The 12,773-nt window shown below is 35.8% G+C and overlaps 2 protein-coding genes across 3 annotated transcripts; one reads left to right on the top strand and one right to left on the bottom strand.

Annotated features, from left to right (window-relative positions):
- Positions 1-480: 480 nt before the first annotated feature.
- LOC140818040 (G-type lectin S-receptor-like serine/threonine-protein kinase At4g03230) lies at positions 481-4,854 on the top strand. Of its 2 annotated transcripts, XM_073177848.1 has the most exons (9): positions 481-1,970; positions 2,304-2,417; positions 2,532-2,807; positions 2,890-3,030; positions 3,224-3,417; positions 3,516-3,726; positions 3,816-4,050; positions 4,143-4,293; positions 4,432-4,854. In XM_073177848.1, exons 1-9 carry the CDS (start codon positions 626-628, stop codon positions 4,741-4,743), a joined length of 2,979 nt encoding a protein of 992 aa, XP_073033949.1. In that variant the 5' UTR covers positions 481-625; the 3' UTR covers positions 4,744-4,854. The 2 variants fall into 2 exon arrangements, with proteins under 2 accessions (XP_073033949.1, XP_073033948.1); XM_073177847.1 differs by having other exon boundaries at positions 2,304-2,807.
- A 2,684-nt stretch (positions 4,855-7,538) lies between these two features.
- LOC140818129 (ATP-dependent 6-phosphofructokinase 3-like) lies at positions 7,539-12,053 on the bottom strand. Its single transcript, XM_073177987.1, has 13 exons — positions 11,402-12,053; positions 10,743-10,789; positions 10,248-10,287; positions 10,072-10,134; positions 9,853-9,990; positions 9,611-9,769; positions 9,473-9,526; positions 9,317-9,385; positions 9,096-9,225; positions 8,680-8,945; positions 8,538-8,586; positions 8,299-8,453; positions 7,539-7,912 (listed from the first exon to the last, which is right to left on the bottom strand). Exons 1-13 carry the CDS (start codon positions 11,501-11,503, stop codon positions 7,718-7,720), a joined length of 1,467 nt encoding a protein of 488 aa, XP_073034088.1. The 5' UTR covers positions 11,504-12,053; the 3' UTR covers positions 7,539-7,717.
- Between the last annotated feature and the right edge of the window lie 720 nt (positions 12,054-12,773).

Genomic DNA, 12,773 nt, shown 5'->3' with positions numbered 1-12,773 from the left:
AAATGATGTGACGTCGGAAAATGATGACGTGATACCGAAAAATGCCAGCGCAACATTGAGAATTGGTGATGTGTCCAATGCCGCGTCAACATTCCAATGAAAAATGATTAATTTTTAGGCAAAAACTTGTGTGAGGCGGTCTCACGGGTCGTAATTGTGAGACGGATCTCTTATTTGGGTCACCCATGAAAAAGTATTACTTTTTATTTTGAATATAGGTAGGGTTGACCCGTCTCACAGATTATGATCCGTGAGACGGTCTCACATAAGACTCACTCTAATTTTTAAATAGAAAAAAGTAAAATCAGTGGACTAAAATCGTGATTAGTCGATAAATTACTCAAAATGAAAAATATGCACAAATTCCTTTTAAAAATGTTGAATCCCCAAAATATAGAGATTCTGTGCGTGAAAACAGTGGGGACAACCTGATCATGTGCGTGGACCATAATTCACAGAGCTTCCTTCCGCCAAGCATAATCATAGGTCAGCTGTACGATACTCAACTTAAATTTTGGTGTAGATAGCCAAGAAAAACGAAGACTTGAGTGCTATCTTTTTCAAGACTTGGCTTCACTCATTCATCCATCATTCCACCATAATCTGAGCACAAGATGAAGGGATCATGATAATTAATATCTCCATAAAAATGCAGTATCCCTTCATTTTCTTGATCTCCTACATCACTCTATTATCCACTGTTTTTCATCATCTCAAGTGTCAGGCTAGAGACAGCATCATCAGTGGAGGATACCCGTTAATTGACGGTACTGGTGAAACTCTTGTATCGAAAGGAAAAAGATTCACACTTGGTTTTTTTACTCCTGACGGCAATGAGAGAGGTAACAGATACATAGGCATATGGTATAATTATGATCGGTACCCAAGGACCATTGTGTGGGTGGCCGGTAGAGATGCACCGTTGCCGGATGCTTCCGGAGTTTTCGGGATTAAGGACGATGGAATCGTCAAGCTCTGGAACAGAGACAAATTGTTTTGGAGTGCTACAAATGTTGCGGACACCAGGAATCTTAACAGGACACTGAAGCTTCTTGATTCTGGGAACTTGGTACTTTTTGATGGTGGGTCTTCGGGGGCGAGTTTATGGCAAAGTTTCGACCATCCAACTGATACATTTCTCCCCGGTATGCGAATGGACGGGAAGAGTCTGACTTCTTGGAAGTCCCCAAGGGACCCCGCACCCGGAGACTATACTTTTCTCCAAGATCAAAATGTGTACAGCATAAAGAAGATCTCGACTGATTACTATTGGAAAAGTCACGATGCAGGTTCACTAAATATTTATAACGATGTACCGAATTATGTAGATCAAATGCTCGGTGGACTTGATCAAACTAGCGTACAATTGTTTGTAGACAGAAGAACATACATACGTTATAATTTTTCAAAGCATGCCGTCGACAACAATGTCACCCGGGTTTTGATGAATTCTTCAGGACTGATACAGTATTTTGAAGGAGATGACTACGGAGGATGGTCGTTGCAGTGGTCAGAGCCCAATGATAGATGTAAAGTGTATGAACCGTGCGGAAACTCAGCCAATTGTGACAGCAAGAGTCAGCCAATATGCCAGTGTTTGCCTGGTTTCAAGCCTCAATTTAAGGAAGACTGGGATTTAGGACGGTATTCGGGAGGTTGTGTTAAGGAGGAGTTCATAAGTTGCCAAGAGGATGCTGATATAATGAAGCAATTTTTGAATTTGCCCGTGAAGAAAGTGGAGAGCACCAACGCACAGCGATTTGATATAGCTGGGAAAAATACAACATGCGAGAGAGAGTGTCTAAGTGATTGCAAATGCAGGGCGTATTTGTCCAAAAGCGATGATAGCACAAGCCGGGAAACAGGTGATAATCATCTATATTGTTGGATATGGACGCAAGATCTTACAAATCTCCGGATTGGTGACAATCGTGATGATAACCGGATCTCCATTCGTGCACCAGACACAAGTAATTTTGAATCATATTAGTTAATGTTTATGCAGCTCGTTAAAAATATGCTAAAATTTAAACAAAAATGTATTGTCATAGGATATCTCTCGAGTCAAATTTCTGCAACAGATGTATTGTTTTAGTAAGATTAAGCGCAGGTTCAACCCAAACCTTTCAAACCATACAATATAACAAGCTCTACAATTCAATCAATAAGGCGTGCCACACAATCAGTTGCCAGATAGCAAAGTGTCATATTATTGCCCACAGTTTTCTATATTAATTCTTCGACATCTTGGGGAAGAATCTACCGGAGTTATTTACTGAAGATTTTCTATGTATTTGTTACAGAATCCACGCGAAAATGTCAGCCATGTTTTCTGAACCAAATACCTTATCCTCTGAGCAGCAGACCAGACTGTGGTGATCCTTTATACCGTGGTTTCAGCTGTGATAACTCCACAGGTGTAATCAGCTTCCTCACATTGAGTGGCAAATATCCAGTGATAGGCATTCATAGAGCAACAAATAGTTTTGTTATTCAATACAAGTCTGAAGGTGATGTTGGATGTAAAACAGGAAACATATCAATCCAAAATTTGAAGCTTGACCAATCATCACCATTCACTGTAACTAACCCATGCTACATAGAACCTGGAAACGCCATTCCGGATGTTCAAGATGGAAATCAGATAGAAATAAGTTGGAGAATCCCGATGGAGCCAATGTGCAATTATTCGGGAGATTGTAAAGATTGGCCCAATTCATATTGCCAGGACAAGGGTGATGGACAGAAAAGATGCTATTGCAACCAAGGCTATAAATGGGAAGAACATAGCGTAAGTTGTGTCAATGGTAGGTGTGCTCGGATCAGTATTATGTTGTTGGATTATTACCTCAATAAATTTTTCTGACTACTGATTTTGCAATTCTTCAGCATCAACAAACATTGAGGGAGGACCTGAGAACAAGAAACACATGAAATATGTAATTGTTTCCGTCTTTTCTTTAGCTGGGATTGTGCTTATTTTATGCTGCCTCAATATCGTACGCCGAACAAGGTTGTTCAAAGGAGAAGGTAAGCGTTACAATTTTGTCTAATAATACCTTTCTTGATTTCTCCCATAAGTTGAACAGGGAATGTTGGACTAAATACACCTTGAAGCTCAAAATCTCTTAGAAGAAAATAATGCATCTCATTTTGATCTCTAGTTACCATCTATTTTTTTAAAAAAAAACACTTCCATTTCTATGCACAAATCACAATGAAGGGAACATTGAGAAGGAGCCGGTGATCTTCTCACATGAATATGAAGGACCGGTGGATGACTTGATGAATATCGAAAAGGACAGCACCAAGGCCATTGATGTACCTTTCTATAGTTTGGATATTGTTTCATCTTCTACTGATAAATTCTCTGAAGCAAATAAACTCGGGCGAGGTGGATTTGGCCCGGTCTATAAGGTGAGCACGTCGCTACTACTCATAGTACTTATTTCGAAAGAAAAGAAGGTTATTCTTTCTTATGCATCGATGGTTGTTACTGTTCTAAATTTTTGCAGGGAAAGTTTCCCGGAGGACAAGAAATGGCAGTGAAGAGGCTGTCCAGTTGCTCTGGTCAAGGCATCAAGGAATTCCAGAATGAAGTTGTCTTAATCTCCAAGCTTCAGCATCGAAACCTTGTGAGACTTCTAGGATACAGCCTCAACAAACACGAAAAACTCTTACTATATGAATACATGCCCAATAGAAGCTTAGATGCCTTCATATTTGGTAGGACGTATATTTAGTAGGACTTTAGCGATCCTTATCTTGAATATTAGCTTCAAAATATTTCTCGGGTTATTAATTTGTTTTGTCAGATCAAGAAAACAGATTGTTGCTCGACTGGAAGAAGAGATTCAACATTATCTTAGGGATAGCTCGAGGGCTTCTTTATCTTCATCAAGATTCGAGGTTGAGGGTTATTCATAGAGATTTGAAGGCAAGCAACATTTTGTTAGATGAAAACATGAACCCCAAGATATCAGACTTTGGATTGGCGAGGATTGTTGAAGGCAGAGCCGAGGCAAGCACCAAGAATGTCATCGGGACACTGTAAGTTTTCTTACGCATTCTGAAACACATACCATTCCAAGTTGACATAAACGATTATCCCAAAATTAAATTGTTCGTGTTTCTTCGAGCAGGGGCTATATGTCGCCTGAATATGCCTTGGAAGGGAAATTCTCAACCAAGTCTGACGTATTCAGTTTTGGAGTTGTGTTGCTTGAAATAGTCAGTGGGAAGAAGAACACCGGATTTTACAATCCGGAACATATGTTAAATCTCTTAAGATATGTGAGTTCCATTCCATCACTCATTCAAATTCTCAAATGTTTTATTGTGATCCCACATGGTTACACCAGCAACTTCGGAGTGCATATAAACTTAAGAGATTCTTCTGTGTGAACTTCATTCTGTTAGTTGCATTAACAGGCATGGATACTGTGGACCGAAAACAAGGCCCTAGATTTGACAGATCCTACACTGGTGGAAACATGCGATGCATCTCAAGTGATGAAGTGCATAAATATCGGGTTGTTGTGTGTCCAAGAAGATCCCGGTGATCGTCCCACCATGTCAAATGTTGTTGTAATGCTTGACAGTGAAACATCTCCTCTTCCACCCCCGACTCAACCGGCTTTTGTAGCGAGGAGACGTCTATCCGTTGCGTCTTCCTCTTCGTCTTCAAAACCAGAGACAATCTCCAATAACGAACTGACAATTACCATGGATGAAGGGCGATGAAGGGTTTTTAATTGTGTTAGTTTGAACAAGATTAAAATGTTCGGAGCAAATGAATTTGCAAATTTGAAATATGCTTACTCGGACATGAATTAGATCCGATTAAAAGTGAAATATTTTATTGGATCTCGTCATTTGAATTCATTTAATAGAACACCTACGTTGGTGTTCATTGTTCAAGACAATATGAATGATTGTTGATCACTCCCCCACTTTGGTCGGGTCAAGATCCTCTGCTGTCCCCTGTACATCTTATTTTAGTACACAATACTATTAAAAAAAATTATTTTTTTAAAAATTGATATTTTTATATTTTAATTATTTTAAAATCAAAATTATATTTTTTATATTAAAATATATGATGAATAATCCAATTTAAAGTTAAAATTTTATTTTTGGTTACAAATATATATGTGGGTAAAATGACGTCTCTGTTATTATTTTTTCTTTTATAATTTTTTCAACTCTTTTTTTTTTAAAAAATGTTGATAAAAATTTATTTTTTTGTTACAAACATGTGATTAACAATTTTTTTGTTACAAATATTTTATATATTTTAGGGATATAAAATATAATCTAATTAATTTTTTTAAAAAAATTGAACCTATCGAATAATTAAAAATAATATAAAAAATTAACACGATATAAAAAGAAAATTATTGTATAATTTTTTTCTTGTTGGAACGCTTAGTATTATTTTAAAAAAAAATTATATTTTTTTGAAAATTGGATTATCTCTTAAATCTCTAATAAAGAAAAGAGTGAGTCTCATGTGAGATCGTCTCACGGATCATAATGTGTGAGACGGGTCAACCCTACCCATATTCATAATAAAAAGTAATACTCTTAGCATAAAAAGTAATACTTTTTCATGGGTGACCCAAATAAAAGATCCGTCTCACAAATATGACCCGTGAGACCGTCTCACACAAGTTTTTGCCTAAAGAAAAAATATTTTTTGTATTGAAAACTTTAAAAAAGAATCATAAAAATTAACAATACAAAAAATAGAAAATAGTTTTTCAAAAGAATTAGAAAATAAAAAAGCCAACAAAATTATTATTTTTGTTACAAATGTATGACTAATAAAATTTTATTTTCTTAATAAAAAATTAATAAGATAAAAAAAAGAGAAAATAGGTTTTTAAAAAGAAATATAATATTAAAAAAACATTGAATGTACCGTCGTTTTTTCTTGTTTGTGAAAATAAATTTGGAACTTTATTTATTTAATGTAAAATAAGAATAAAGATGAATGAGTGGACAACAAAACATACAAATAATGAGTATTAATGTTAAAATGAATGTGAAAAAATAGATGTGTTAATATAATGCCTATATGGACTTAACCATTTTCGATGAAATGGTGGATATTATAAATAGACTTGTCAAATTGGGTCAAGCCTGTCGGATCGGCCCGGACCGCTATAAAAATTTAGCGGGTTGGGTTGATAAAATAGCAATCCGTTTGGAGGCGGGTCAAATGGGCTGAGCCCGTCTGGGTTGCGAGACAAGACAGAGCGGGCCTAAACGGGACGGGCTGGCCCGCAAAATTTGGGTATAATTTTATATTTTTAAGTTTTATATAAAAATTAGAATAAATATCTTGCGCCTCCATCACCCTCTTATCTTATTTCTTCCTTATTTTTCTCCTGCGTCTCGCCTCCATCACTTACTCTGATAAAATCTAAATCTATGTGTTTCTTCTTTTTTTTCGAAATGTTATGATCTCCTCCCTGTTCTGTAATAGATATAGGCTACATGAATAAAATTTACGGATAATTTACTGAATGACAAAGTTAAATTTTGATTTAGGAATTTATTGATAATTTACCCTTAGAATAAAAAAAATAAAAAGAAAGAAATTTATTTCATTTCTTTTAGATGCAGAATATGATGAATGTGCAAATATTAAAACATCATCCCGAGAAGGATCCAATATTGTCGAAATTTTTGATAAAGAAACAACGGAGAGAACTATTGTAGAAGATCAAGATTGAATGTAATTTAATGATAATTTACTTTATAGTATTTGTTTAATTTCTTCATGTTTTGTTTAAACACTTACTTTTTATGGATTATGTTGTTTGTTTTCTTAATTTCTTATTTCAATGTTTTTAAATATTTTATGAAATTATCTAATTAAAATATATTTTTCCTTTAATGCAATACTGTTTAGCATTTTTTTCTTAAAAAAATAAGTTGGTCGGCCCGCCTAACCTGCGGCCCAAGGTGGGTTGGTCATTTAGAGGCCCGTCAAAATGACAGGTTGCAGGCTGGCCCGCCCCGCCAGCCTGTTTTGACATGTCTAATTATAACATGAACCGATGTGAAATGTCTTTACACTTCTCTCACCTTAAAAATATATATCATTATATTTAAATAAAAAATAAATAAAGAGTAATAAAATAACAACGAAACCCATAAATATTTAGTTGATATTATATTTCATCATGGAATGAGAGATACTAAATATCGATGATATTTGATTTGATGACGTGGATTAATATGTTCATAAATATTTGAAACGTCCGACCGTGGATGCTTTTATAAGCATACAACCACGAACCAAGATTCAAAATTATCCAATCCAATGCTGTGACGATTTGTTGAAATATAATGTAGTGCGTATATAATCGACGCACACGTTAAATACCATATAATAAGTAATTACACTGCATAAATTTCTTATATCTATCAAAATTTGTTATTGCTCATTTTATGTGTTCATATCCTTTAATTTTTTTTGGGTTGACCCGTGTCGAATTGGTGGATCGTGTATGATTTGACACCCCTAATTGTTATTTTTCCACACAATATATTGAATATTTTAGCATTTATTCAAGCAGTTCATTACATAACAAAACCAAGGCAACTTCTGCGACAAACCAACCAGTGTACTCTTCATATATGGATATCTTCTATCTGCGTTTCTACTAGAAAATCGAGGAGCGAGTTCGCTAACTAGCATCGACATCTAGCGTGTGATATCTTTAATTTCAGCTTCGCCATCTGCGAAACTGTCGTCTAATAATTGCGTATCCGGGTGTTCCTTCTCGTCAATTTCAGTGGCCTGTTTTTGAGACAAGAAACTTGGCTGATTTGTGGAAGACAGCAGCCTTGCCCACATTCGATCGGTGATTATGACCTTGTTCCTTACTTCGTTAATTCTCTGCAAATTATTCGGGTCGGTCTCTTTATCAGCATGAGAACTCAAGGATCCAAGGATTGAAATATACACAAGTGCAAGAAAAGTAAACAAAAGAAGAGAGGATGCACTGAAATGAGTGGTGATTCTAAAAAAACTTCAGAAATGGAAATAGTTGGAGCTGGATCAAAGTTATGTGTATGCAAATTACTAATGAAAGAGCCAAGATTATTAGGAGAAAGTAGAGACAGACGAAGGTGGATGATCCACAGAAGGCGAAGGAGATATAAAAATTGAGACACTAAATGAACAATCAGGCGAAGCGAAACAAGACATATCGAACCTCCATAGACTTGAATCATGGTAAATGCTAAAAAAGAGTAGAAGACTACGATAACCTGAGAACTTACATAGAAGGGTATATAAGTTTGTCTGCCATTTACGAGCCCTACTGTGAAACCAGTAAACCCGGCCATGGCTCCATGAACAGCACTTTGAGCAAGAAGGGTGCAGTACACATTATCGGATGCATTACTGGGAATAGCCCGAATCATGTATGTGGGATCTGTTGGTTAAACAAGTGCAAAAACTGTAAGAATCCGATATCCTCGGTATCATTGTACTAATCACACAATCAGAGGTTTTGTACCTATATATTTTAGATTGATTGCCATCTTTCTTTTCTTCGAAAAATGATCCTGAAAATAAAACCAAGAGCATGATTTACAAACTTGCTGCACAAAAGGAAGAAAATACAAGGAAAATTTAGAAATTTGAAAAGGCAGTCGAACCTTAATCCGTCGAGACATCCATAGTCCACAATCATCCAGAAGCTTATTACCAGAAGCATCGTGTTGATTTGCAGTTCGAAAATCCTCAGAGAGTAGCTCCTGTCCGGCCCCTTCAGCCATGACAATCACCATATGCCCTTGTTCTTTCAGCCGTTTCTCTATGTATTCGAAAAGTCCACCAGCTCCTTCGAGATAAAAGGGTGATTCCGGAATAAGGCAGCAATCCACGTCTCGACTCGCAAGGGTAGCATACATGGCGATAAATCCTGAAAAATGGCACGTAGCATGCAGGTGTCAAATAGAAAATTTGACGCACAAATCAGGCAATCACGTGTTCCTTTCAACAAAAATACGTAGCGTACTACTCTAAAATAATGAGTGTACTAGAAAGATAGAGAACACGTTATAAAATGTACCACTATATCTTCCCATTAACTTCACAAAACCGATTCCATTCTCAATACTTGTAGCTTCAACATGTGCAGCATTAATAGCACGTTGGGCTTCCTCGACAGCAGAATCAAAACCGAATGATTTGTCTATCACCTAGAGTAGTAGATAACAGGGGATAAGCCATGATAACATAGACTGGATAGTTTCAAGGTACACTTGTGAGCAATATCAACAGCATAAATACCGGAATGTCGTTATCTATGGTTTTAGGAATACCCGCCACCGCAACCTTTAGACCACGTCTTTTGATTTCCTTTAGGACAACGAAAAACAACTTAAACTCAGATTATAGACATTGTTCAAATGGCTTCAATATAGGAAAATGATAATGAAAAAATACCTCAAAAATTACTGCAGCGCCTTTCTGTGTTCCATCTCCTCCTATTATATAGACCTGAAATCAAAGGCAAAAATGCAATATTAGAATAAACTTTTACAATATTCAACATATTTTGATGGCAACTAAATTTTCGTGTACCTGGTTGATTCCACGGTCCTGAATGCTATCAACAATCTTTTTGGTGTCATGACCGCCCCGAGAAGTCCCCAAAATAGTTCCCCCGCGTTTATGAATGTCATTTACAGAGTTGGGCGTCAGAGAGACGGTGTTTTTCGAGTAAAAACCTCTGTATCCTCCCTACACATTCAAAGCTCCAGATGGTGAATATAGATAAAGCTATAGCCTTTTAACTATACAGATGTAATAAGAAATCTACTTACATTTATTCCTATAACTCGATTTACACCATACATATGATGTAAACCGCATACTATTTCCCGAATAACTGTGTTTAAACCAGGGCATAAACCTCCACACGTAACAATACAAGCATGTACGTCTTCCGACTCGAAATAAACCTGAAAAAATTAAAACTCTTGTCTAATTTCAACGCATGAAACATGTAATAAGACTTAATATAAGCAGTGTATACACTCTACTTTTTCGCGAGGACCAGCTCGTCTAAAATGAACTCCTCTTGGACTATCCTTGTGAACAACCGCCTACAGAAATAAACAAGGATGCCGTACACCATTCATCAATAAAAAGCCATCTAAAAGCTGAACCCCAGCATAAATTTATTCACTCGAAGGTGTATTCTCAAAAAACGACTGACCTTTTGTGGTACGGAATCATCAACATGAACAAAATATTGCCTGTCAAAAAAAAAGTAATAACGATCAACCCCCACCAAATCATGCAAACCGACTCATGTGAAAGAATATGTGTAAGCCCAACAAGCCAGCCTGTGGTTTAAAGTCCTTAAATATACAATAAGAACCATGAGATCTGCCTCTTAACATAAGATCATGAAATTCATTAGGAAGTATACTGAATATTCTAAATTGTTCTCTAATCGATTCGGCGGTCTAATTAAAAGTTATTTAATTTAAAACAGAAATAAATATATATGTATATATATATATGTGTGTGTATATATGATATTGTATTATCAAAAGTTGATAATAATTTAATAATGCAGCCTACATGAGAGTTTTTGAATTATGAAAAACAGTATCATGATAAAACTTTCGTTGTTCATTGGGTGCGAGAAAACGGTACACCAACAACATGACCATACAAGAAACCGAAACGAGACAAATGAACTTACCTAACAGTTGAATATGCAGTATTATCTTCCAAAGGATTCGGATGAACCTGCCCACAACAAATAAACCATAAGCACAAAACGTGAAAGATCACCATGATAAGAGCACATGCTGGTAATATCATACAAAGTGATCAAATCCGTGGCGTAGACACGGTTAGTCGGCGGGGTGATCGCCCCTCTCCATTTTGTAAACATATACAAAAACGCAATCCCCCTACTCTATATCGAACTCCTAGCCCTACCACCGGATCAAATCTTAATGATTCCAATGTAACTCAATAGGTACAATCAAGTATATATCAATAATAAGTTCAAACCATCCATGTACGCTGTTATGAAATGAAAAAAAATGGGAAAAATCAAGAACAGGGCAAGGGAAAGGATACCAAAACAGAGCAGAACTCGTCGGGAAACTATTCGTGTTTCGATCGCCGTGGAATCACATAAAAACGATTTTTCTTTCCAATTTACAACAGAAAATTGCCAGGAAACACGTAGTCTATATAAATTTAAGATAATTTACACAAGAAACAAGTCTACCTAAGAAACATCAATATCTTCATTTCAAGAGACAGATACTCATTTAAAGCTCAATCATGTGTACTTACCACACATAATATGAAAAAATTTAAGACATTTACTGAGACAATTATACGTACAGGAAGGTTAGGAATATAATCAGACAAGTGTGGCACATCCTCCAAGATGTAACCATGCTCCCCATTCACGATTTTAGGCATCGAATTAAACTCCAATCCCATAGTCGCCAACGCCAGAAACCCGTTTCTTGGATTCTTCAAACCTTTGCTGTAATTTATCAAGGTCACCACTCACCTCAGCTCCGCCGCAGCACAACTAACACGATGGCCGTGGATGCCTGAAAATATTATGTTTATGAATGATCTTTCGACAAAGGTTACCCTTTTGATAGCCTAAGAACTTGAATTATGAACACACACAAAATTCGTCTTTTCTCTTGTACTAACTAGAAATGTGGTCCGTATTTAAAGGTTTTTTTTTTGCTCCAAGAATTTAAAGCTTTGAAAGGCGAAAACAGGTGGCTAAGATTTTCGGTGTGAGTCACGGAAATTCGGAGATGGCAGCTGAAAAGGGTAAGTGGTGGAAGCTTCCGAGGCTTGGACCAAAGGTGATTTTCGCAGTTTTCTACAGAATTTCTAGATCATGATTTTCCGTTTTATGGTACAAAGAAGAAGAATAAAACTGTTTTCGTAAAATATCTTCCGAAGAAAACAGAGGAGGTGGTGTTCTGGAAGATGTAGAAGATTCGCTCCTTGTTCTTGATTCCATCGTGACTACTTGTTATTTATGCAATTTTTTTTCCTTGAATTTTGAAGAAATGTGGTGATGCAATCCTGATACGAAGTATCGTCATATTGTAGTAAATTATGAATAAGGAAGGCATGGTTGTTGATTGAGTTTTAGTATATTTTTTGTGAGACGATTTCATATATTTTTATCCGTAATGTATTGTAAGATCGATCGATCATGTCCATATTTGTGATAATAAATAATATATTTTATAAGCGGCATGGCATGGTTGCTGATTGAATTTTAGTAGATTTTTTGTGAGACGATTTCATATATTTTTATCCGTAATATATTATGAGACCGATCAATCATGTCCATTTGTAATAATAAATAATATTTTTTTATAAAAAATAATAATTTTTAATAATTACCCAAATAAGATATATATCTTATAAAATTGATACGCGATAACGTCTCACATTTATTTTTTTTATTATTGAACTTTGGTTAACTAAAATAATTAGATTTTGACGTTAAAGTATGGACCTGAACATGGCATGTGACGTACAATGTTGTTTATGTACTAAAGTTGTAATAAAAAACATATTGATTCAGATGATTTAGAGTGGATGATGAGAAGGAAAAATTTGGTTTTTTCTTTATGGTAGCATCGGAATCTTGAGACTGAGGACATATAATTTCAAATTAATATTAACACGAATCAAAGTATAGAGATTTCTACGAAAGGGTTCTTGATTTTAT

The sequence above is a fragment of the Primulina eburnea genome, chromosome 17, assembly GCF_022965805.1.
Source record: "Primulina eburnea isolate SZY01 chromosome 17, ASM2296580v1, whole genome shotgun sequence".
NCBI lineage: Eukaryota > Viridiplantae > Streptophyta > Magnoliopsida > Lamiales > Gesneriaceae > Primulina > Primulina eburnea.
Note: the sequence above shows the minus strand (reverse complement) of the source record. Positions and strands in the feature narration are given on the sequence as shown.

Bases quoted from the DNA above. Each gene is read 5' to 3' on its own strand.
- LOC140818040 (XM_073177847.1), top strand. From the start codon at position 626: ATGATAATTAATATCTCCATAAAAATGCAGTATCCCTTCATTTTCTTG. The intron at 2,808-2,889 runs GTAGGTGTGCTC...GCAATTCTTCAG, and splicing joins TAGCGTAAGTTGTGTCAATG to CATCAACAAACATTGAGGGA. The intron at 4,051-4,142 runs GTAAGTTTTCTT...TTCTTCGAGCAG, and splicing joins AAGAATGTCATCGGGACACT to GGGCTATATGTCGCCTGAAT.
- LOC140818129 (XM_073177987.1), bottom strand. From the start codon at position 11,503: ATGGGATTGGAGTTTAATTCGATGCCTAAAATCGTGAATGGGGAGCAT. The intron at 9,991-10,071 runs GTAGAGTGTATA...TAATTTTTTCAG, and splicing joins GAGCTGGTCCTCGCGAAAAA to GTTTATTTCGAGTCGGAAGA. The intron at 9,527-9,610 runs GTACACGAAAAT...CTTTGATTTCAG, and splicing joins AGGACCGTGGAATCAACCAG to GTCTATATAATAGGAGGAGA.